Source organism: Taudactylus pleione, unplaced genomic scaffold (assembly GCF_031769625.1).
Source record: "Taudactylus pleione unplaced genomic scaffold, aTauple2 ptg000179l, whole genome shotgun sequence".
NCBI classification, from domain to species: Eukaryota; Metazoa; Chordata; class Amphibia; order Anura; family Myobatrachidae; genus Taudactylus; species Taudactylus pleione.
The window spans coordinates 12,065,461-12,091,377 of record NW_028284581.1 but is presented as its reverse complement, the minus strand read 5'-3'; the positions used below and the strand labels follow the sequence as shown (position 1 = coordinate 12,091,377).

The window sequence follows — 25,917 nt, the reverse complement described above, 5'->3', positions numbered from 1 at the left end:
TCAGACAGTGGATTAGCCAGGTACACTGCATATACTGAAAATAATGTAAATAATATATAATAAAATAAATATCCAATGTTATAATAACTAGATGGATAAGGCACAATGAAGTAAAAATTACTTTGAGTTTTGTGCTTGACACTGAAATGCTTCTGCTGCAAGGAACACTTTCACTGTCCCTCGTCCCCCATTCCTCCTTACAGCATTGCTCAAGATGGGTCGTGGGTTTGTGTGGCTGCATCGATGAACAACAAGTTTTGAGGTCATGCCACAGAAATTTGATGATATTACAGTCAGAACACTAACCTGGCCACTCAAGGATAATTATTTAATTAATATCTAATCACTTCTTTGTTGCTTTTGAAGTGTGCTGTCTGTCATCGTCCCTTTGAAAGAGTAGGCTTCCTCCTTAGTTTCAGCTTCTTTGAGGGTAGTGGGCTTTGTCCAACATTTGTCTGCAATTAGATTCATTCATCCTCCCATCAATCCTGAAAAAAATTGCCAGTGCTTGTTGCTGAAAAGCATCCCCAATAATGCATAGCTCCCAACATTTTAATGGGGGAACTCGGGGCACCATGCACGCTGAAGACATGTCCGCAGAGTTAGGGGCATGGCCGCACTTCAGAATGTGCTAGGCTGCCCTGGCCTCTACTTCCAGTATTTAGGTGCCATGTCCATGCATGCAGCAACCATTCACTGCTGCAGAGCAGCCGTGAGAAATTCCTCCCCCCTTTTGCTCCCCTATGGGATACTGTGGCTCACGGGTGGGACAGCAGAACAGTGGCACTGTCCTACTAAAATCAGGATGGTTGGGAGGTATCATAATGTGCCACTGCCATGGATGATTTGCACCATTTATATGTCTTCACATCCAGGGACGGCGCTAGGTTTTAGGTTTCTCATAGCCCTAAAATAATGTTCAAGCAGGGCACAAAATTACCAATAGGCTAATTAAGTAGAATTAGGGATCAATTATAAATAATTTGTAAGCGCTCTTTATGATCAGACACAACATGTCATGTAATTTTATGTATGAGCACGTTTCTGTCTCTGACTCGGAACACTTGCCATGTCTCTGTTGTTATTCTTTTGTATGAATGTGATTGTGTTGCTTTTGTCATATTTTTGGACAGAGCTCAGGTAATTTGTTTTACTTCAGGCAGTTCCCATGTAAAATAAGACAGACAAAAAAAACCTGGCTTGCTGGTAATACCGCCACTGAGCTCATTCTGTACAGAAAGGTGGATTAATGGTCGTGGGAAAGAAACGTCTTGCAGCCTCTGGATATGTGCAGGAATTGGCTGTGAATTCCTCACATAACCAAGAAGCCACTATACATCTTGTAACATTTCTGGTTGCATAGAAACTATTTATATTCGTGCAAAAAAATGAGTGAAATAAATGAGTAGAGTAATACAAATACAAAACACAGTACTTTACACTCATAGTAATGCTTGCTTAATATTGAACGTTTACTTCATATAAAGCAACCTGGAAAAATAGTACACAGTGATACACCACACATGTATACTGCGTGTGTGTGTATATATATATATATATATATATATAAAGTCAGAAATCCACTGCACTCGCCACTCCTAGATTTGGGGTGCAGACCTGCACTCACCATTCCCAGGACTGGGGTGCAAGTGGCCTGTGACCACATTGCTTAAATAAATAAAAACAGAAAACCCAGCACTCACCATGTTTAAACACTCACAATGATGTATAAATAAGTCAATAAATAATGGGGATTTAGTTCATGGATTGATCAATGCATTTAAGCCCGCAGCCCATCTAGGAGTGGTGAGTGCAGTGGATTTCTGACTTTGTTTATGCGGTTAATTTTTATTAACCTTTTGTGATCATAGCTTTCCCATGCACCCTATGTGCAAACTCGTTTATATTAACCTGTGTCAGCTGTCTTTTTGGTAGTGTGATAGAAGCTATGTCAGGTGACTGCTTTACCTTTAAAAGCCATTAGCTGGCAGGTGAGCTTTAAACCAGGTAACATTTTTTCAGTCTAAACTATGTGATAGCAGCTAACAGGTTTCCATCAGTGTGATGGATAGTGTAGGACCTGCAGAAAGTGGGGTCCCGTGATGTGGGCTGCGGGCTTAAATGCATTGATCAATCCATGAACTAAATCCCCATTATATATTTACTTATTTATACATCATTGTGAGTGTTTAAACATGGTGAGTGCTGGGTTTTCTGTTTATATATATATATATATATATTTATGCTTGGAAGCCTGAAGGTGCAGAATCCCGACAGTGGCGGTAAGTAACCTAACCTTCTCCCCCCACCAACCCAAACCCTCTCTTAGTGGTGCCTAACCCTAATCTCCCCCCTGGTGGTGCCTAACCCTAATCCCCCTTCCCACACCCTAAACCTATCTCCCGGGGGGGTGCCTAACCTCCTCTTGGTGGTGCCTAACCCCCCCTCCCCACAGCCTAATTTCCCTCCCGGGGGTCCCTAAACCTCATGGGGCTGGTGGGAGGGGCAAGGGCTACTGGGAGATGTAGTTCTCCCAGCACCCATTCCAGGGGGCCACACTGACACTGGGGGGCATACATACCCCGGGGGTCACACACACACACACACCGCTGCTGCTGGAGTCCGGGTCCCGACGCTGGATGCAGAAGACAGCACTTCGGAAGGTAAGTAATTACTGACTAAGCTAATTGGAAACTTCCAAAAGTTGAATTAGTCATTAGGAGGGGTGACGCCGGGGTCCCAGAGCAAGTTCCACTGATTTTTCCTAAAATTACAGATTTTAGAATAAAATCAAACTTGCTCTGGAGGTGCGAGTTTAAAAACCTCTCGGCGCACAAAATAGAAAAAAGAACGCACCAAATTGAACCGCAAAAAAAACCTGCACCTGCAGGATAAAACTCGCAGGTGTGGGTTTTTTGCTTTACTCGCACCCAATTGAATATGCCCCTATGGAATGGTGGAACTAAGTAATTTGAAGGAAGAAAGGGAGACACTATGGGATGAATGGGAGAGAGACTGGAAAATGGGGGAAGAAAGTGAGAGACATTGTGAAATGAATGGATGAAAGACTATGGAATGTAAAGATCTTGGCCCGGTAGTTAAAGAAATTATTTGATAGTGTTTACCCATTGTAGCCTAAGAGCTCTGAAGTTTAGCATCATATCATCCTTTCTGCCAGGGCCGTAACTAGGGTGGTGCGACATGTGCCATGGCACTGGCACAGGGCACGGCAGGGGGCGCTGCTCAGACCTGTACATTTTCTGTTTATAATCATTTCACTTGTGGCTTCCTTTTCTTTTACACATTTCAAAGTGCTGTCAAACCCAGGACTCAAACCTATCACTTCTCACATGGCAGTCACACACATTACACCTGGAGCTATCTGCCCACAATTTCTGATAGCAGCCCTGAACACAGCCACAGATTTGCGACCTAGATGTTACCAACACACCTCGAGTACCCCTGCCAGGGAGTTCAGCTGCCAGCGCAAGCTATATACACGGATCTCCCTAATATTTGCAGCATATATGAGACAAGTAGCACTATTTCTATACCTTTAAGGTGCGTACACACTAGACAGTACGATTACGACATCGTAATCGTACCGTCGTTCCTGATCCCCTGTAGTGTCTGCACTGAATGATCAGTCGTTCAGTGCAGGCACTGTCCATCATTCCTAAACATGCCAATCTGTCGTTATCGTCAGATTGTGCTGCATGTTCAGGCGATGGACAATGTCGGAAACGACCAGTGGGAGTGCGCATTGCTGGTCGTTTCCGACATAAAAGTGCACGATGTCGTAATCGTGCAGTCGCTCAGTAATATCGCCCAGTGTGTACCCACCGTTAGTCTGTGATCTTCAGTGCCGGCTCCAGACATGTACATGGCTGTTCTGAAGGACAAATCCTGCTGCAGTTGCAGCTTCAACAGGGTTCTCCTACATCTAGAGCTGGTGAGTTATACTACATAATTGTGTATCATTACTGCAGCCATTGAATTCACACTGCCTTTGGCAGTGACCTGGTTAACAGTGGTACAACGGCAAGGGTACCCCTTCATTATTGTGCAGGAAAAAATTCAGATTTGTCATTATTTATTTATTAACAGTTTCTTATATAGCACAACATATTCCGTTGCACTTCACAATTGGAAATATTAATAGAACAAAACTGGGTAATAACAGACAGACATAGAGGTAGGAAGGCCCTGCTCGCAAGCTTACATGCGCTTCCCCATGAGGCCACACCCCTTTTGCGGGTGCATGTTTTATGTCCTTATTTGAAAACTGGAAGGGGTGCCAATGAGCTTTCTGGCCCAGGGCACCAAAAAGTCTACCTACGTCTCTGTCCTCTGCTAGTGGTTACTTAATAGTACCAGGGCATATATTGTGTAATTAATTTACTGACTCTAACCCCTGACAGTTTGGTACATTTCTATGTAATGGCTGGCACTTCTTAAAAGGATATTATATAATCCCTTTGTATAGTGTGTTTTAAATGCTAGAAAATGTTACTCATCACTGTTGCCAAATCGAAGTGTAAAAGTCTGTTGGGTGTTTATTACCTGCACCGATCTATCTTTTGTCTGCTGCTCACCAGGTGGCATGGGCAAGTGTTTACAAGTCTTCTTGAAATCTGTGCCCTGTTCTTGTGTTCATAAGACCCATCGTTTACATTTATCTAGCTGATCTTGGCAGAAGCTTGAGAATGAATGTGGCATAATTCCCGGCAAAATTTACATTTCCAACAAATATGCAGACTGTAAGAACACAATGTACAATCCTCTTACTTTTCCTGATCACCCTCAACCGCCACTAAAACTGACAGCTTAGTTAGCCTACAGAGATGGAGGCAAGCAGGGATATCCTGGAACACTGTCTGGTAGAGTACATCCAATAAATTAAAGAGTCTTTGGGCCATATTCAGTTTGGAGCGAAAAGCCGTTCTCGGTGAAACTTTTTCGCCGATAACGTTATTTTCGCCGATTTCAGTTATCTCCGTATTCAATTTGTCCAACTTTTCGCCGGTGGAAAAGTGAATGTATTGGGACCTGCGAAAAAGTATCACCTATGAATACATGGCGAGAACATGTGCAGAGTTGTGGTTTTGGGGTGCAGACTTCCAAAAACCACCCTGCACCCCTTGGACAGTCCCCCAAAGGTATTCTGTGTTAAAAAAAACTTTCATTTTGGGGGCGAAAAAAAAATGGGGGACAAACTTCTAAACTAGCGAAATAGACTCAGGGGGGGTCTCCAAGTATGCCCAAGGTGTTTTGTTTTCTTTTGGTTTTTTTTATTGCAGGTGGTTGCAGCAGGTGGATTTTTCACAATTTTTAAAAAATCACATTAGACACTTTAAAATATGCTAGTACCCATTTTCAAGTACCCCAAATTTGATGAGACTACTTATTTTTCCCAAAAAATTTTGCTAAATGCTATTATTCACCTCTTAACCAATGATGCTAAATAGCACCTATTGAGATGATTTAAAGACCCCCAAATACCTTTAGCAGGCTTTTCGGGGATACCCATAGTGAGCCCCCATGTCAGAACATCTTTTGGGGGGTGGCAGGCTGATTTCCCCAAAAATGACAGGACTTTTCGGCAAATTCGATTTCGCCGGGTCCCGTTTTCGCCGATTTGGAATTGAATACAGGGATACGCGGGGACGTGCGCTATAAGGTTTTGACCCTGAAACCTGCGATGACGTCGAAAAGTCCGGCAACGGATTTTTCACTCCAAATTGAATATGCCCCTTTATCACAAAAAAATCCTAACCTGGCTTGAAACATTTATTAGATGCACCCTCCCTTCACTGATTAGAATGAATCCATAAAGGAAAAACACAATTTTCTTCTTTAATACATATCATTTCCTCTCACACCAAGGGGCAAATGTAATAGGGTGAGAGTTTAGAATATGTGAGAGTTTAGCAGTAACCTTTCACACTTATTAAACTGGGCCAATGTAACAGAGTCTGAGAACATGGAAACTATCATGTTTTTAGACTCAAAATACTCTCACGATTTAAACTCTCATCAAGCTAATTTCCCATTTTGAAGATAAAACTAGACCAATGTGAGAGTTTACTGCTAAACGCTCACATTTTCTAAACTCTCACCCTATTACATTTGGCCCCAAGGGGCTGATGCAAAGTTGAATGTAAATCAGCTGTAATTGCATGCACAGTACTAAATGCATATCTGTATATAATTATACGCATCTCTCCGGTTATCCATGAGCTGGATTACTCATCTTTATCAGTGAGCACTTGCAGTAGTCCTGTCCTTGGTGCAAATGAGGTATATTTGCACCTGTCAATGCTCCGTTACCGCCCAGCTAGATAACTTATTTGATTACACTCAGTTCCAGAGCATATGCAGGACAAAAACACACAAGATATGTCCGCAAAACCAACTTGCGTTTAAGTATGTATAGGCCTCCTTTGATGCCAAAGAATGTAGAAAAAAATGCGCACTGCTATCTGAATTCATTTAGCAGTAACATAAATGTATTAAATGTGATTATTACAGTAAAACTGCTATTTATGACTTTCATGATTGGATATTTCTATACAAGATCAGCGAGGTACAATGTACATGTCCTGTGATATACAGTATACTTATGGCATTTGAAGGATTACAGGAATAGAAATATTTCACTAGCTTCCAATATTGGACAATACCTCAGCCAACTTTCTCTACACTCAGCTGCTCATTCAGATTTGAACTTATCAGCCAGGTGCCATAGGCTGGTGACTATGGGCCTGATTCAGCAGAGTACGCTACGTACGCAGATTGGCCAATTTTTCATCATTGCTTATGCACTGCGCGTGTGCTGCTATCGTACTGTGATTACGTACGCACATAGGAAACCATCGCAGAGTGAGTGACAGGCCATGAGCTTTTAGGGGTGATATCGGGGGGAGGTTTTAGAGAAATGCATGCGTGCATGTCCGTTTGAACACAGTTGCATGGGCGTGCGTAAATTAGCCACTGTGATTGCATGTGCAGCTTGAGTATTTACTGTGTGTGACGAGACTTGCAAATTCTGCGACTGGTCAGACCTGCTGTAATTGTGCATGACGGGCCAATGTGCTTCCATGGTACCAATGTATACACAGGAGTGCAGGGTATTACGGATGTGAGAGAGCAGCAGTGGGCGTCTCTATGCTGGCTGAGCTGTGGCAGACATTAGCATATTTTCTACATCAGGGTCCATACGGTATCCACAGGATACCTTGGGGTATAGGTGATGACGTCAGGCATCTGGCACCATAGAGTTAAGCTTTCAGCCTCCCAGGATGCACTAGGGTCCCCATCCTATACCCCGCCCCCGAGCCAAGGCATCTCAGTTTCGTTGGTGCCCGTCTCGGAGTCGAGCACCTGTTTAGAGGGGGGCTAAGGATAGCCCCTGAAGTTTTCTTCGCGGCAGCTGCGGCTGCACATCTGGAAGTACAGCATGGACAGTCACTACTGACGTCCATGCTGTCTTCCCTACACCCCGCCGATACCAGAACGCCGGTACTGATCCGGGGATGCTGGTAAGCATCTGGGGTCACAGCTAGCGGTGACCCCAGATGTTTTGGACCATGGCTGGATTCAAGGGGGCAGCAGGTAAACAGCGGGGTCCCGCGGTGGGTCTCTGCTGATACATGGTCCAGAGTCCCCAGGCAGGGGGCTCCCTGGGGACTGGCTGCAGCGTGGAGCCAGGTAACCAACCTGCGCTTCCACTACCCCCCTGGGACAGCGGACCGCAGCTGAGCGGTAGCGCTGCGGCGTCCCAGGGGTTAATTGCATGCCAGGGGAGCGTGCCTTCCCTGTACACAGCCAGCGCCTCCCCCGCTGCACACAGCCCTCTCTGCACCTGCCGATTGTCCCTGTGGTAGCGCTCCTCCCCCAGGCCGGCCTCCTCTCTGCTCCTCGGTGGCCATCTTTCAAGAAGCATGGTGAACGCTGCTGGAAGCTGTTGATCGGTGGCATCGCGGTCTGGGTCCCCCGGCTACCTCTCCACTGTTGAAACAGGTCTGTGTATGCAGCGCTGTGTCCTACCAGGCTCTGTGTCTGCGTAGTTGAGGAACAGCGCTGATAGTGCAGGGATTAATTTCTTTGCATTGTATGTGACTTCTGCTAGCGTCTGCTGCCTGTACTTTCACTTTCTACTGTCAGCCATTTCACTGTCCCTGCTTTTCTTCTGCTAAAGCCCTTGCGGTGTGGTGATTGCAGGGTGGTTCTCCCACTATACTAACGAGTATTAATGAGAGGGGTCACATACTTACCATCATGTCTGAGAGTGAATTTCCTCTCCAGCTTCTCTGTACTACGTGCAAAGTACCAATAGTGGAGGGGGAGGGTAACGGGGAGGGGCTATGTCGGCAGTGTTATTTATTGGTGCGGCCAATTACTGTCACGGCTCCGGTACAGGAACCGCCCTGGGCTTGTTTCGCCAAAGCGCTTACAACCCTAGTGGGCCTCCGCCACCTACGTTTTCACAGATAGGATTTGTCCCAGCAGTCAGTGGTGTCGTCACCCATGCAGGGTTTCCCGAGACAACTGATGGTACCCCACAGTCTCCCTATTTCCCCTCCCCAGGTCTCTCAGGAACCTGCGTGGGTTAATTCACTGACAAGTTCTGTACAGCATTTGTCGGACGTGTTACAAGGGGAGTCTGTATTGCGGCCACATAAGTGGCCGGTGGCATCTCTGTCCGCTCCTTATGAGGATGACGACGTGACGACCGATGATGGGGAGTTTCTGGATCTATCTGACCAAGAACCTCTCCGTACTAAAGAGTCGGACGCTTAGTCCAAGGTTTATATTCCTGGCCTTATTCGGGCAGTCCGCACAGCTTTAGTTATTGAGGGTGTCCAAGTCCAAATATGCCTTTTTTAAGGATATTAAGGGTGACGCCACAGTGTTTCCTCTTTCGGGTCAGTTAGTAGACCATTTAGAGGAGGCGTGGAAACACCCTGGTAAACGGTATCAGCCTCAAAGACGCTTAGCGGTGGCTTACCTGTTTGCGGACATTTATTTTTCTAAGTGGGAATCCCCTCCACAGGTGGATTCTCATGTGACACGCCTATTCCGAAGTGCCACATTGCCCCTGCCCTCCATGTCCTCCTTGAAGGATGCTACGGACCGTAAGGTGGAGATCTGCCTAAAGTCCATTTATTCCCTCGCGGGGGGGGGGGAATCCAGATCGGCTATGGCCGTATGTTGAGTCACCAGAGCTATGGAGCGCTGGGCTGATAGTTTGGAGGCGTCTTTGGATTCCGACTGTTCAGCTGTACAGGCCGAGTTGGTAGGCAATCTCCGGGATTCGGCCACTTACATCAATGAAGCGGCCTTGGATATCAGTACCCTCACATCTCGGATTTCTTCGGCATCTGTTGCTGCTCGTCGCACCTTATGGTTGCGATCCTGGAAGGCGGACGCTGATTCCAAAAAGGGCTTGGAAGCTTTACCCTTTAATGGAGAAGTCCTATTTGGTCCGGATCTGGACAAAATTATGGCCGCGCTGGCGGCAGCCAAGTCTGCATGTCTCCCATCTGCTGCGGTCCCTTCCAGTTCGGGTACGTCATCCTTTCGGCCTTACAGGGCCCAGGGTAGGCCTAAAGCACAGTCTTTTCCCTGACAGGCTGGCCCCAAGAAATCAGCCAAGCCCAGGAAACAGGCCTGGAGTACCAGACGTCCGGCCCCTAAGTCTGATGACAAACCTGTGGCCTGATGGTCCGGGCCTCCCTTTGGGGGATCCCAAAGTGGGAGGCCGCCTGCTGCAGTTCGCCCAGTGTTGGTCGGTAACCATGACAGACAATTGGGTTCACGAGGTGGTTTCTCACGTGTATGCCCTCTCCTTTTGGCACAGGCCCCCATCCCGATTCTTCACCATGGGTCTTCCCTTAGACCGGAACAAAGCCATGGAACTGTGGAAAGTTTTGCACACTATGCTCCAGGCTGGAGTTATAGTGCCTGTTCCATTCTTCCAGAGGGGCCAGGGTTTCTATTCCAATCTATTTTTGGTGTAGAAACCCAATGGGTCGTACCGTCCAATTCTCAACCTCAAAGCCCTCAACAAGTCCTTGCGGGTGCCGTGGTTTCGGATGGAGACCCTACGGTCCATCATTCTGGTGCTGGAACCTGGGGATTACATGGTGTCGGACATACAGGACGCTTACCTGCATGTCCCTATTCTTTTACGCAATCAACAGTTCCTCAGGTTTGCCATCCGCAACGATCACTTTCAGTTCCGGGCGTTACCTTTTGGCCCGGCGACAGCACCACGAGTGTTCACCAAGGTTATGGCAGTAATGGCGGCTTTCCTGCGGCTGCAGGGAGTCCGCATGTTGCCGTACCTGGACGACCTGTTGGTAGCAGGATCTCCAGAGCTCCTTCTATGCCACTTGGATCTGACGATTGCGGTACTGCAACGGCACGGCTGGTTAATAAACTGGCAAAAGTCCACCCTGATCCCGTCTCAGAGGATTCTGCACTTCGGAGCCTTATTGGACTCCAGACAGCAGAGGATCTTTGTGACGGGGGAAAAGATCTCTGCCTTACAGTGGAGGGTGCGCAGTTGTCTGCAGAGTCGCCGTGTGTCTCTACACTCGGCGATGAGGTTACTGGGCTCCATGGTGTCAGTATTCGACATGGTGGAATATGCCCAGTTTCACTCCAGACCTCTGGAGCAATTGATCCTGTCCAAATGGAATGGACTGCCTCAGAGTCTAAAGTCGTCCATTTTGGGTGGCGAACTGGGTCCTGTTGACAACGGACACAAGCCTTTGGGGCTGGGGAGCGGTCACGGGTCCACACTTGTTCCAGGACAGATGGACTCAGGCGGAATAGGAGCTTCCAATAAACATCTTGGAACTCCACGCGGTTTTCAATGCTGTCCAGCAGGCACATCGGGTTCTCCAAGGCCACCACCGTGGCCTACATAAATCTGCAAGGAGGAACCCGAAGTCGGGCGGCACTCTTAGAGGTGTCCCACATCCTGGTCTGGGCAGAGCGCATTCTCCCGGCCATATCAGCAGTATTCATCCCGGGAGTACTCAACTGGGAGGCGGACTTTCTCAGTCACCAGGACGTTCATCCGGGGGAGTGGTCTCTGCACCAGGACGTCTTTCAACTTCTGGTGGACAGGTGGGGGTCTTCCAGAGATCGACCTAATGGCGTCACGGCACAACAAGTTGCCGGTGTACGGGTCTCGAACAAAAGACGAAAAGGCATCTCTGGTGGATGCTCCGGCCGTCCGCTGGACTTTCTGGTTTGCTTATCTCTTTCCTCCGTTTTCCCTTCTTCCACGGGTAATCCGGAAATTCAAACAGGAAGGAGGGACGCTCCTGTTGATAGCTCCTGCGTGGCCCAGGCGGCACTGGTTCTCAGACCTTCAGGGTCTGTCCGTGGACATTCCTCTGCGGTTGCCGCTATGACCGGACCTACTGTCACAGGGTTCTTGTCTTCACCCGGACCTGACTTGGCTGTCTTTGACGGCGTGGCTGTTGAGACGGCCATGTTAAGGTCCAGGGGGTTTTCCAGCTCTGTAGTACGAACTATGCTAAGAGCTCGGAAACCATCTTCTGCAAGGATATACCATCGTGTGTGGCATACGTTTTTCCAGTGGTGTCGACCGAGAGGTTATGCCCCTCGTGAGTTCCGTCTGTCTAGAGTGTTAGCTTTCCTACAGGCGGGACTAGACCATGGTCTTCGCCTTGCTTCTCTGAAGGTGAAGGTGTCTGCCCTGTCCGTCTGGTTCCATTGTAGGATTGCTGCAATCCCTGATGTGCGCACCTTTATGCAAGGTGTTCTTCGAATTCAGCCGCCCTTTGTTCCACCAGTGGCGCCTTGGGATTTAGCTGTGGTCCTGATGGCTCTCCAGGGACCGCCATTTGAACCACTGGGCTCAGTGGACCTTAAATGGCTGAAAGCTAAAACAATTTTCCTTCTGGCCATCGCTTTGGCCAGACGTGTTTCTGACTTAGGGGCTCTCTCCTGTAGACCGCCTTTCCTGATTTTTCATGGGAACAGGGCAGTGCTGCGCACTCGTCCTGAATTTCTTCCCAAGGTTGTTTTACGTTTCCATATCAACGAGGAAATCGTTGTGCCGTTGTCGCCTGATCTTTCAGTGGGTGAGGCCACTTTGGACGTTGTGCGGGCCTTAAGGATTTATGTTGACAGCACTTCTTCGTTTAGGAAGTCGAACGCCTTGTTTGTCCTCTATGGCTTCCGTAAAAAGGGTTGGCCTGCTTCAAAGCAAACTTTGGCAGGTTGGATTCGTATGGCAATTTCAGAAGCTTATATTCATGAAGGCCTTCCGGTTCCATTCTCTGTGAGGGCTCATTCCACTAGGTCTTTGGGTCCTTCGTGGGCAGCTCGACGTGGTGCCTCTGCAGTCCAGATCTGCAAGGCTGCCACGTGGTCCTCTGTCCACACCTTTGTGAGGTATTACGCGTTTGACACCTTTGCCTCTCAGGATGCTTCCTTCGGGCGGCGGATTCTCCTTTCAGCACAGGAGCGTCCCCACCCTTGAAGGATACTGCTTTGGGACATCCCCAAGGTATCCTGTGGATATCATATGGACCCTGATGTAGAAAATGAGATATGATAAGAACTTACCTTTGTTATCTCTATTTCTACGAAGTCCATAGGGTTCCACAGGACTCCCGCCCTGTCGCACCTGTGCTGCAGATGGGCTTTACTCTGGTCACCGGTTTTTCTGTCTCCCTCTGGAGAGAATGTGATTCTTGTGTGTGTCCAGATCTTTTTTCTCTCTCTTCCTTCTCCTCCTCCGACCTATGGCTTGGTACGTAACTGAGATGCCTTGGCTCGGGAGCGGGGTATAGACCCTAGTGCATCCTGGGAGGCTGAAAACCTAACTCTATGGTGCCTGATGCCTGACGTCATCACCTATACCCCAAGGTATCCTGTGGAACCCTATGGACTTCGTAGGTATAGAGATAACAAAGGTAAGTTCTTACCATATCTCATATTTTCACAGCTTCATTGCGTGTGATTACGCAGCTGCGATCGCAATTGCGATCCATATTCTCCTAAATGTGGGTACACACTAGGCGATATATCGTTCATATAGCCGACGAACGATATATCGTCCCGACCATCAGTCAATGTGTACACATGATATATCTGTGAACGATGTAGAGCTGATTTGGAAGTTTTGGGCATGTGCTCAGAGTGTCCATAAAAAATGTTCTACCCTGCCAAAATGTAACTAGATGATGCAAAATGCATTGTGGGCCTGATTCAGACCCGCTCGCTAGCGGCCCAATAGTTTGCGAACGCGCATGCGCACGCTTCGTTCTGCGCGTGTGTGAACTACTCTGTGCGATCGCAGGCCGCTCACTCACCCAGCAAAGACAGCCCAGTGAAATGAGTGACAGGAGAGGCCATTTGGTAACAGTGGCAGGACACTAATAACGGGAGTGTGGAGGTGTGAACGCAGGCGTGCCTGAGTGTTTCAACGCCGTTTTTGAGGCATGCATAATTAACAGGTAGCTTCATAGTACACGACACATGCCTGTTTTTTACACTGAAGTCCTCGCAGTGCTTGCGGCAGGGTAAGGCAACCACAAGCGCTTTGTTAGCTTCCGATTGTGTTCGATGTACTAATGTTTTAATACACTTCCTGGAGATGACGTGCGCAAGTGGGCATCTCAATATACGCTCATGGGTGTCTACATACACAGAGCGATCGCTCGCACAGCCAAATTGGGTATGCTTATGCCTTGGCGAGCGATCGCTTCCCATATTGTCACTTTGAAAAATTTGCATACGCTGGATGCGAGCGTGTCTGAATCAGACCCTCTATGCGGTGTTGAGTTGAGGTTCTAGAAAATCAACAGTATGTACTACTACAAACTACACAAATAATAACATTGCTATACTACACTATTTCTGCACACAATAACACCACCACATGCTACTTTCACACACTAAAAACAATATGCTACTGCTAAATATACTTAACAGCACCATTTAAATAGCTAGACTGCCCCTTTCATGTTTTGTCCTGGCTGAAACATACATTAAAGAAGTGTCTTACCTGTAGTTGCAAGGAAGGAATCTACAAAGAGTTTTCTCTCCAAGGCTCAGCTCTTTAACAGCAGCCGTCCTTTAGAGTAACAGTTAACTGCAGGCTGAATTTACATAAGTGGGCAGAGGCAGAGCTATGGATGGAGTTACAGACAGCCCTAGCAGTTGGGCACGAGGAAACCCCCCTAAGTGTGATACTGCTAATGACTAATCCATACTCCACATGGAAAACCCCCAAAACTATCCAACTCCCTTGTATTCACAAGTGCAAGCTTTTGCACCTCTGTAAATGCCACCATCGTGACCTGAAGATTCATGTTTTTTCTGTTAAACTGGGAACAGATTTTTGCAGTTCTTAAATGACCTTTAACTTCTTGCCACTTGTTATATGCTTTATGCACCTGTATAAAAATAAACCGTTTACTTAACATGGTGATGTCTTTTTTCATAATTTAATTCTGAAGACTTCAATGTGTCCTACAAAGTATACATCCTTAATGAACGGTATCGTGACTGTGGCTGAAAGTACTGCTCCTTTTTTTTTTTTTTTTTTCTAGGCTACAGAGAGCATTAAGATTCTTGTCACACTTTGTCAGTCAGATAATGAAGAGCTCAGAAAAACGGCATCAGAAACATTGCTGGCTCTAGGTAAGCACAAATGGAAGTTTTAAATTGTGTCATAAACAGAGAGGTGTCCTTATAATGATTATGCATGTTTTCATAAGCAATAATATGTTGGGAGTTAAGTAAATGCTAAGTTCAAATGAGTGTTTTTAACCTTGTTGGTATATCCCATAACGATTAAATATTTGTCTTGCATGGTAAACATTCCATTAATTTGTTTATCCAGTTTCCACCAAACATAGCCACATTTTTGCATTCCATTTAGTAGTATTGTTCTGAACTTTCAGCAGTTTTCTTTAGTGAGGTTTCTGCTGTTTAGAAAACTAAGAAAAATATGTCAATAGAGAAATATGCAAACTTTCCATGTTCCAAATTTGGCTGATTGGGTACAAAAATACCTGCTGCCACTGAGACCTAGACCCAAATATAGAAAAGATGAATGGACGTGAAACAGGTTAACAGCTGTAAATGTAACCAATCTATCACCACACATCACTGGTAACAGAAATGATACATCTATGCCGTGCTTTTTTTCCCCATGAAACAAGTTACCAGTACTCACCTAAGGCTACAAATTCATACAAGATGTTTAGTAGTTTCCATACTCTGGACCAGTTTCTAGACACTTAAATTATTAATTTCTGAAATGATTTAATTGATTTCTACCTCTTATAGGAACTAGTTATAATAATTAGAAATTATACAAAAAATAAGCTGTACCGCATACTACTGGGCACCAGCATGAAACAGACTGGCAGTAGCCAGTCTGTATTGTAGACAATTTGTCACTTTGGATAACCATTGGCCAAAGGGCATCTGAACAATTGTTCAGATGCCCTTTGGTTTTCTGCTAAATATGGCAGACAGAAGGCTTAAAGAAGCAAGACAGAGGTGAAACAAATGTCCGGCCCTGGGGGAAGTCGTTCCCTGTAAAGTATCAAGCGAATACTCAGTTGCTTTAAGGGAATACAGTGGGGCTTTCTTATTTCTTTATTAGACTATTTACAACAGAAAAGCAGAGAACAATTAGCTGTATGTAAAAATGGACAGACAAACCCTGAAATGCAGTAACTAAGCTATTTCAGATATGTGTCAGATCTGACCTCTCTGTATTTTATTTCATATGATCTCAAGGAGAAGATGGACAACATGCATATGAAAGCCTTGACAACGCCACCCCGGAAGTGCTGAGCACAGATCACAGAACACCTGCCGCTGCATTTTAGGGTTCTCTAGATAAACACTGTAAAGAAACGTCTATGCCTTCAGAAGATGGTGCTGTATCCATGACAAGATCTAATACTACGTCAACTGTCCAGGAGTCTAATCTGATTACTATATATTTAAGTATGTATTTGTGGACCAATATAAATTTAGCATAAAGCCTAAGTATATTTGGTATGTTGTAGAATTATACTCCATCTTCTGCAATGCAGGACTCGTAAGTGGCCATTGCCTCTATCAGTAGGTATTGATCATGTCATTTTGACACTTCTCCAATTGGCCTACTTTTTATTTGGTCCTCTCTTTGAGTCTAATATAGGGCATGAAAGTTAACTTTTGTTTTACTCTACTTATCTACCTGTCTATGAAATCCCAGTTACGATCATTGATAATAGCCAAAAGTGGCAGTACACACACAGACGATGATTATTTTCTCCTATAAGAGCCAAACTAGACTGCATTGATTCAGATGGTTTCCAAATAATAATACAAGCTACAATGCAAATCTGGACAAATTGAATAGGGTGGAGAGTGTGTCCAGCCAATGGTGCACAGTTCAGTGTATATGGCATCTCCTACCAAACAGGTCCTCCTGCCAATAGACACAGCAACACACTGTAACAAGTTCCCCTTATTATGTAAAACGGAAACCAACCTTTTGGATAATGCAGTGCATTTAATGGAACGCACTGTTTGAAGCATTTAAATGTGCTGAAACAATAAAAACATGATTAGTTGTCATTACAATGTATGGATGAATTGTACTGTAGATTTTCGTCATCATCAGCCAATAGGAAGTTGTATGTGAGATTGGGTTATTGAGCCCAACTGAACCACCAGATGTGTGGCAGATACAGTGGCACGATGATCAGACTCTGCAGTGTAGGAAACGAGGAAGAATTTGCTACCAGATCAAGGAACAAATGCAGGATTTTTGAGGAGTGGGGGGGGGGAGTTCCAAACACTTGGTTTTAGAGGGCGCATGAGCAGCCCATGACGAGGGCATAATTGCCATTTAACTCAGATCCACACTTGGAGCAGAGTTGGTGGGAAAAGCTGTTGACACTGAATATGCGCAGCATCTCTGTTCCATCCCACATACTGAATGTTGTGAACGTAGCCGTAGTTGAAATCATATTACATACTGTACTACTGCTATTGTGATGATTGCAGCTGCAGGCCGAGGGGTTTGTGGGCAACCCCCCCCCTGCAATTGCCTATGAGACTCTACAGTCCTGGGAAGCTGCCTGCAACTATTATATGCCTTGCTGCTTGTTTCGCTCTGTAATTGTGGAGGTACCCGTAAGCATAAAATAACACAGGCAGTGCTCGTAAAAGGTTTATAAATGGGGTAATGACATGAGGGGACAGGGCCCAGCAGCTCAATTTCATCATCATGGTTCTTTAGATACTTAGTCATATCATGTTTTTTGACCTTTTATTTGGACAGCTTTACTGATCATACCTAAATGAAAGATTCCCCAAATCCTGCAGTTGAGTAACAGGTTATTATTTAATTAACAGAAAGGGAGAGGGGGTTTGGCCTGCAATTTTAAGCATAATAAGAGGTGCTACCATGCTGAGACGTATACAATGCGGGGACAAAGAACACAGGTGCACACGCTGAGTACTAAGAACAATGATAGTCAAAATAATCCTGATAAACTCTACAATTAAAATGGAGAACAAGTTTGGCCAAAATTGTTTGCCCATCCACCACGTCAAGGTGAACCCCATAGGATGTATCCTAATACTAACATATTATGTCAATTTATCCAGGACTTACCTCTCATAGTGCCCATTCTAATATGTATTAAATATAAGTATTATTTAATTAACTTCATATCTTTTCAGTATACTACTGGAAATGTGAAAGTATAGCTCAAAATTAAGTGTCTACTGTTAAATGAAAATAATAACATACAATAATATTTTAGTTAATTATAAATAGACACACAACTTTCAATTTTAAAGAGGCCCTGGTGGTGGTTTGATGTTTTTATTTTGTGCATTATATATTAAGAGGAAAAAGCTACAGTAGTATCCTCCAGGACCTTGGTAACTAAAGAGCTATTTATGTGCACTGAAGGCGAGTTTTGAGGCATAGTGAAAACTACGCTATGATGCCTACAGTACAAAGTAACATCATGTCTGCTTTTAAACTATCAAAGCAAAAATGCTTTTACCCACTGAATGTTTCATGTTTGCCACCTGGAAACTGAAATAACTTGTAGTTTTTCTGTACAAAATGTTCCAAGATTGATTTTCATAATTTGTAGAATCTGAAGAATAGGTAACTAACTGTATAAATGTACTTGTCTGTACATCTCTAAAAAAAGATATTCATTGTATAAATAATATCTGTTTAAACTAGTCCCCATTGTTTGGAAGAGGTTCAAAAATGTGTTTACACTATAAAAGTGAAGTGTGAATTAGATTCTCTGAATCCTTATCATTGAAGCAGTCTAATAACATAAGTAGTAGCTTCTGCTTCATGTAATAAGCATATCTATATCTCAGTGAAAACTGCATTACATCTTATTGTAAAAACTCAACTAAGTACTTACCACTAGGGTGACTTAGTAGGGCTGGTAAATGAATGCAGAGCTAATATGATATTCCAATCAACGGCAGGAAATGTGTTCATTATGCTAAAGCCCACAGCCAACAAGAGGGGACACAGGGGTGTTGTGCGCTACCACTTTGATTGGCAGGAGGGCAAATCTTGGTGTAGTTTCTATAGAAATGAACCAAACACCTATGTTTATCTGTGGTCCTGCTGAACCAGATAAGTGACAATAGTGTAACAATGTATAATTTAGTGTGCAGTCTGGAACCTAACTCCTAGAAGAGGGGTGGGCCTGCAGGCAGTGGGGATTTCTCCTGAACCCCTGTGGACCATTCTGAACCTTTATGTAATTCATTATATTTGAGCAATCTGCTAGTGATTAATCAGTATTATGTGGCGCAAGGTGAAATGTACTGATGTGATATTGGTGAAAAGATTTTAAAGGGTCTATGCACCATAGACCCTTCACAAACAAGTCAAGCAGAAAACTGACACAGCCTTTGTGTCTCTGACAGTGAACCAATTCAATGCCATGATCATTTATATTTCTGGGCAATTATCACTTGATCCGTACTGAGGATTTCAATAAGAAGTAAGAGGTTACATTACATAATTACATTTAGATCTAAGTTCTGTAACTCCAAGTCTAAATCTGTTTTGCATACTTTTTCCATGTAATGAATTGTGTTGTTTTTAAAATATTACTGTACATTATATTGCATATTCTTCTTAGTCATCTATATTAGCTTAAAGGTAGTTTCCATAGCCTGAGAAATATGCAGACAACTTACTTATCTTTTTATACTTTACATAATTTAGTGCACTTGTAGGTATTTTATGTAAACCATTCCAGTGCACGCTTACCCTATCATGTGGGTGTAATAACTGAAAGTGAGTCATTGCTTGAACTGTTATTTGTATGTTACCTGAAGGAAAGATGGAAAATTGTGTTGCTTCTTTAGAAAGTGTCAGCTCAACCATATACAGTCTGTAATAGAGTCAGAGTTTGCAAAACTGCAGATTTTAAAGTGGAAATTTTATTATCTTATGTCAAAATTGCTGGAAAAATCAGCACTTTTGCAAACTCGCACCATATAACAGTACATTCCTCCCTGGAGTCCACTTTTCCAGAATTCAGGATGATGTAGGATGGATTTCAGATGAGTTTGGTGGGGTTTATTTCAAGCTATATCTATCTATCTGGAATCGGTATGAAATACAGACGGCTGAAGAGCCGCCGGTTCTCCTACTGATGACGGAAGCTCGGATGGAGGACATCCCGACAGTGCCTCGTAAGTATCCTAACCCTCCCCTCCCCCCCTAACTCTAACCCTCCCTTGGTAGTGCCTAACCCTAAAACTCCCGGGGTGGTGCCTCACCCTAAGTCCCCCCTTGGGTGCCTAAATCTAATCCCCCTCCTTTCCCGCACCCTAAACCTAACCCTCTTGGGGGGTGCCTAGCCCTAGCCTCCCCAGGGGTTGCCTACCCCTAACCCCCCATTCCCCTAGCCTAATCCTCCCTGTGCGATGCCTAACCGTAAGTCCCCCCCGGTGGTGCCTAAAGCTAAACCCCCCCCCCCCCTCGGCTACAACCTAACTATCCATGGCTTACCTCGTTCAGGATGCTGGGCGTCGGGATTTCAGCGTGGGGCTAAAGATAGGCATCGGCATTTCGACGCCTATTTTTAGTCCCGATTCGGGAATCTGACGGACGGTTTTCCTAGTGGCGGTAAATTAACAGCATTCTATCTATCTATCTATCTATCCTTAATGACATACAACTGGTGTCAATGCACACCCAGGCTTGGAAAAAAAGATTCCCAAATATGTAGTGTAATATAATGGGTTATAAATGGGATTCTTTGCTTACAATGCACCACAGCATATTTGGAAGAAATACATGTTACAGTACATATTGTAGATATACAAATTACAGTATACTTTCTACCACTTTGCTAATAATAGCATTTTTAACCACTAGAACATCAGGTCACCCTGGACCTAACCACATCTTACCTTACAGTGCAGCGGTAATGAGAGATGGCTTTCATACACTTCCCTCTCTCCGCGAAGTAGAAGGTTCAGAAAATTCTTCTAAAGTAGCAACATGTGTATATATAAGTGAAATATAAACTTTTGAATCTATTTGTAGTACTGTATCTATTTAACATAATTACCTGTATTAACTGCATTAGTTTAAACAGAAAGTTTATATTGTTTTGTATTTTCAAGACCACATTTCTATTTATTCAGGGATTATCATGTGCGACTGAAGTATGGTATAATTTTAATGTAAATAAATGTGTAACTGCTCACCTTTCATCTACAGATGAAAGTGACAGGGAGTCTGGTACTTCTTATGCTAGTACAGTGCCCTTGATGTCAGTTTTTCTTTGTCATGATTTAAATATAAACACCAAGAGGTTTCCACGCACCTTGACTTATAAACAAAAGGTTTTTGTGCTTTATTATGGCCAGGAGTAATTGATGAGGCATTGTAGCTTGTCCTTCTATACACCATGTAATGTTTTGCTGCATAGTACGTACTGTGACGCTATGTAAAAACTTTACCTTTCCAACTATGACATTTGCCAAGAAGCCTGGCAGAACCTGTTTTCTAAAAGGAGTAAAAACCACTTATTTATTTTCTAGAATATTTACTAATTATTCAGATTACACTTTATGGATGTATCATTTTGAATCTTATGTAACATGAACAAAGTGATACATTTTAAAGATACTTCAGTATGTTGCTTTTTATTAAGCAGGGTCTTTGGCGCTCATTGAAAAGGTTTAATGTTAAATGCTCCTACCTGTGTCGCTCTATTTCATGAGGTGAATCCTTCTTTGGACTGACCTATGCTATTGTGCCTTTCTAGATCTGCAGTATTTGTACGAAGTCCATTTCCAATTTGTGTATAAATTACAATAAAGGCTATTTTTTTTGAAACACTAGACTGTCACTTATCCAGTGTGTCATTTTCATCCTGCCGAAAGTACCGTCTTAGGGCGGTAGTCAATTAGTTTCGCACCCGCGATAAGTTCCGCCTGCCAGACTTTTGGTCTACACCGCGTCTTTTGGCCAAGGAAACTTATCGGGCGCGTCCCCGCTATTCGCCGTATTCAATTCCAAAAGACGCGAAAACGGCGACACGCAAAGGCAGAACAGGCGGAAAGTGGTGTCAGAAGCCGGAAAATCAGCCTGAACCACCCAAAAAGATGTAGGAACATTGGGGATCAATGTAGTAGTGCCCGAATAGCCTTAATAAAACTGTTTGGGGTACTTAAGTTGGTACAATAGTCTCTAATTAGCGTCTTTGCACAAGTGGTGAAGAATGCAATAAATGATTCATGCTCTTTGATAAAGCTTCATGTAGTGGAAGCGAAACTAGTTAGAGGATTTTCATCAAGTGACACAGTCGTTTTGCTGACCCTGGACACCCACTTATTTCCACGGAGAGCCATAAGCGCTATATATATTGCGGTGACGGTGCCCGCTGGCTGGATTCAGGATGGTGAGAGATAATCAGGCGGTCATGTGTTGACCATATTACAGCCTCAGGATTTCCCCGTCAGAGGATAACCTTGTCCATTGGCAAGGTGGTAGGAGATACCAATAACCGCTACACCTCTTCAGGATATACAGGTGGATTATACGTACGCTTCAAATTAGCGTGAAGTCCATGTTTCCTAAATAACATTATACTGTTTACATCTTTGGAAATCATTTCAGCGTTACCCCTTGTTTAAAACCGGGAGGTAGAATCAAGGGGATATTAGGACTCTCACATGTGGATTTTAATCGGGTGAGAACTGTCAGATCAAGATTGGTCACATTATATATGAAATATACAATTTTTTATATATATTTTTTATATTTTTTTGCTTCCTTTAGTAAACTTGCCAGTTATGCAGGTTTTTATTAGGAACTAAGAAGTTCCATGGTAATGCATGATAGTCTGTACAGACTTTTATAATATTAAGGTGATTGTTATGTCATTTGTATACCACTATTGACATGCTTATTGTGTGTTTATTAAATATGTGTTAGATTTATTTGGTGTCTTGAATTAATTTCTGCCACGTTAAGTATTTATTTGTAATTACAAGTCCAATTAGCGCAACTCCACCAGTGTAATATTTAAGAATGCAATAAAGCAGTATTTTTTGGAGAATATAAGTAGTCCTGGCAAATTTGGGGTACCTCTAAATGGGTGCAAGCATATTTTAATGTCTCTAAAGTGAAGTTTTAATAAAAGTAAAATTCCTCCATCATAAAAGCACCTGCAATCCCAAAAACACTTGGCCCCTTCTTAGAGTACCCCAGAACCTTTTTTCACTAGTTTTTGAAGTTGTTCCCCCACTATATGCTTTTTCGCCCCCAAAATTAAAGTACTTTTCCTGGAATTTTTTGACGCAGTTGTCCTTTGGGAGGCTGTCCCAAGGGTTCTGAGTGGTTTCCCCACCTTTGCACCCCAAAATAAAATGCTATTCAGAGGCGATTCTTTTTCGCCTATTATACTGCATTGACTTTCCGCGTATGCGAAAAGCGGGTGAATTGAATATGGAGATAAGTTTCCGACAGGCAAAAAGACGCAATCGGCGATACTTTTTCTCAGATCTCGTCTTTTCGCTACTAACTGAATATGGCCCTCAGTTTTTATATAATTATTAATTTAAAAAAACTGCTAAAATATCCCCCCTCCTCCCCCGGCTTTTATCCAATCAGTATCCCGGGCAGACCACCCCCCCTCCCAGGGGTGGTCCTAGCACACACGCTGCAACCCAGCCTCCCAGCGGCTCACCCATCCACGCCTCTGGCTCCGCACCACCAGCAGCATGACCAAGAGCCAACTTCAGCTGCACACTCCGGTCGCTGACCTCCGCAGACCAATCAGAACAGCCGTGCACCTGCAGTACACCAGCAACACGCTGATCCAGCTCACCAACAAACCTGCAGCTTCCAACCTATCTGCAACGGCCGTAACGTCGACCTACATCACCATAACAAAAAACCTACCGGTAGATAAGTACTGCCAAGACTCGCACCAACACGCGGGACGCCGCACAGGTGTTCCAACCCACTCTGCACATCCCTCCACCCCCTGAGACTTCCTAGATTGTCGATCATAGGTCCAGCAGGGGTAACATGCAAGGTCACTGAACCGCACGGGAAGGAGCCCCCTGAAAGGGTCGACCTACCTAACCAGTCTCATCACCACTCATCACTGAACCCTACCAAACTGCCCGGGATCTCAACAGAGCAGCATTGTGACTACTCAATAAAAGATTTTGCCCCAAACTACTGTGTCTCGCTGGCCTCATTTTGATCCTATCTTACTCCCCTTTTCACATTACTCCAAACTACGCTCCATACCCAATCACACCCTCCGTCTCACTCCTAAAACACCACCACCACCAGAAGAAACATTCCAATTAACACCACTCACAAATACACATAAGTCATCACCACCAGTAGCAGGGAGAGCGCACCTTACCCCCCCTACCCCAATACGTATTCAGTGCGGGAAAGGTACTCCCACACAAAGGTGCAGCTCCCCGAAACCACAACACACCACCCCCTGGTCAACGAGAGTGCAGTTCTACCGCCCATCTTTATTTATTTGTTACTTTGAAGAGGTACAGATGTTAGAACAAGACAAAACCGCGCTGAAGAAAAAAATACACTATAGGCCTGAATCAGTGATGGACGCAATGCCGATATTTACCAGGACGAGCGATTATCAGTGGCCTGCGTATGCACCTGAGTCAAGTTTCATTTCCAATGTTGCTCGCAGTGAGGATTTATTTGTAAAGTGATTGACAAGAAAGTCACAAGTTTGTCCACTCAAGCGCTTAAAATGGCTGACATATAAAACACCCCATTCGTGAGTCTACATGATACATGGAATGAAGTCTCACTCCCTTCAGGTAAAAGGTTTTTCTTCTTCAGGGTCCATAGGGATCCACAGGGATAACCATGGGGTAGTGTAGGTGGTTGGAGCTTTCCGGGCACCAAACAGTCAAAGCTTTAGCTCCCATGATGCACAGGTCCTCCTCCACATATACCCGGCCCCCAGCCAAAGGCAGACCGTTTTTTTCGTTTGGTGCTGGCAGGAGCCGGTTGCACCTTTAGACAGGAGGACTGCATTCAGCAGCCCCAAGCTTAGTTTTTATTTGTACTCCTCTCATCAGAGCAAGCAGCACTGGGCATCCTAATGGGTGCCTGTGCTACTGCTCCAACTACCCCCACCGGTGCCACAACACCAGTGAGCGGTCCGGTGATCAGCTAGCCACTCCACTGGAGACCCAGGGCTGCAGCAGGACAAATGGGGAGGCAGGTATTTTGCAATCCTTACCTCCGGCTGTGGAGTCCGGCCGAAGGATGCTGCAGTGGGGCATCTTTTTCATCTGCACCCCAAGTAGACCACCGGGGCACTTAAAGTCTGATGTCGGGACCATTGTAGTGCTCAGCGGCACCCGGCGGTTGATGCAGCAGTGGGGAGGTAAGCTCTCGCCCGGTAGCCCCATCCCCAGCTCAGAGTGCGATCCCTCACAAGAGGTTTCACGCAAATCTGATAGCTCCTCCTACCACAGTGAGATGCTCAGCAGCCATTTCCCAGGGCACTGCTGTAACTACAGGTCTCAGGAGCTTTGGGTCCAGCCTCCCTGAATACCTCTCCCCGGGGCCAGGTTATACAGCGCTCAATCCTACCAGCCTATTAAGGCTTGAGTAGTTGATTCAGTGCCCATTGCAAGTATATTTATTTATATGCATTATACCACGGCCTGGGTAGCTAAAGCTATTGGAGGATGGACGGAGGCGCTGGAAGACAGCCTGCCATCAGGCGCTACCAGGGAACTGGCCTACATCTCCCATATTCGGTAAGTAGCCTCTTTGGGAGAAGCTGCATTGGATACTGCACTATTGCCTCTAGGGCACCTGCGACCTCAATAGTCGCCCGCCGAGTCCTTTGGCTACGGTCCTGGAAGGCGGTCACATAATCCAAGAAGGCCCTCGAATCCTTACCCTACTCTAGAGACATGCTATTCGGCACAGAGTTGGACAAAACCGTGGCTACCGTGGCAGCATTAAAATATGATTTTCTGCCGTCAGCAGCTGCTCTTAAGCCTAAACCGTCCTCCTTTCGGTCTTTTCGTCCCCAGGATAAGACAAAAGGACAGTTCTTTCCCAGGCAGCCTAGTTCACACAAGACCACTAAGTCTCGATCCAAGCAGCCTTGGGTGGCCAGACATCCAGCCCCTAAGTTTGGTATCATACACTCTGCCTGACGTGGCGGGCCTCCTCCTAGAGGATCCCAGGGTGGGAGGCCAACTTCTTCGGTTCGCCGACTCATGGCATCAAACAGCCACAGACGCCTGGGTCCAAAAAGAGGTCTCTCATGGGTACGCCCTCACCTTTTTGAGGAGTCATCCCCAGCAATTTCTTTTGTA

The 25,917-nt window shown here is 45.0% G+C and overlaps 1 protein-coding gene across 5 annotated transcripts in view; it reads left to right on the top strand.

Annotated features, from left to right (window-relative positions):
• The window catches only part of RIPOR2 (RHO family interacting cell polarization regulator 2), a 247,787-nt gene extending 226,380 nt beyond the window's left edge, over positions 1–21,407 (top strand). For all 5 annotated transcript variants that reach the window (XM_088475871.1, XM_088475872.1, XM_088475873.1 and 2 more), the window contains 2 exons: positions 14,604–14,694; positions 15,805–21,407. In XM_088475871.1, the coding sequence (XP_088331997.1) occupies positions 14,604–14,694; positions 15,805–15,896 (183 nt within the window). In that variant the 3' untranslated portion in view covers positions 15,897–21,407. The remainder of the gene's footprint in view (positions 1–14,603; positions 14,695–15,804) is intronic.
• Positions 21,408–25,917: the final 4,510 nt, after the last annotated feature.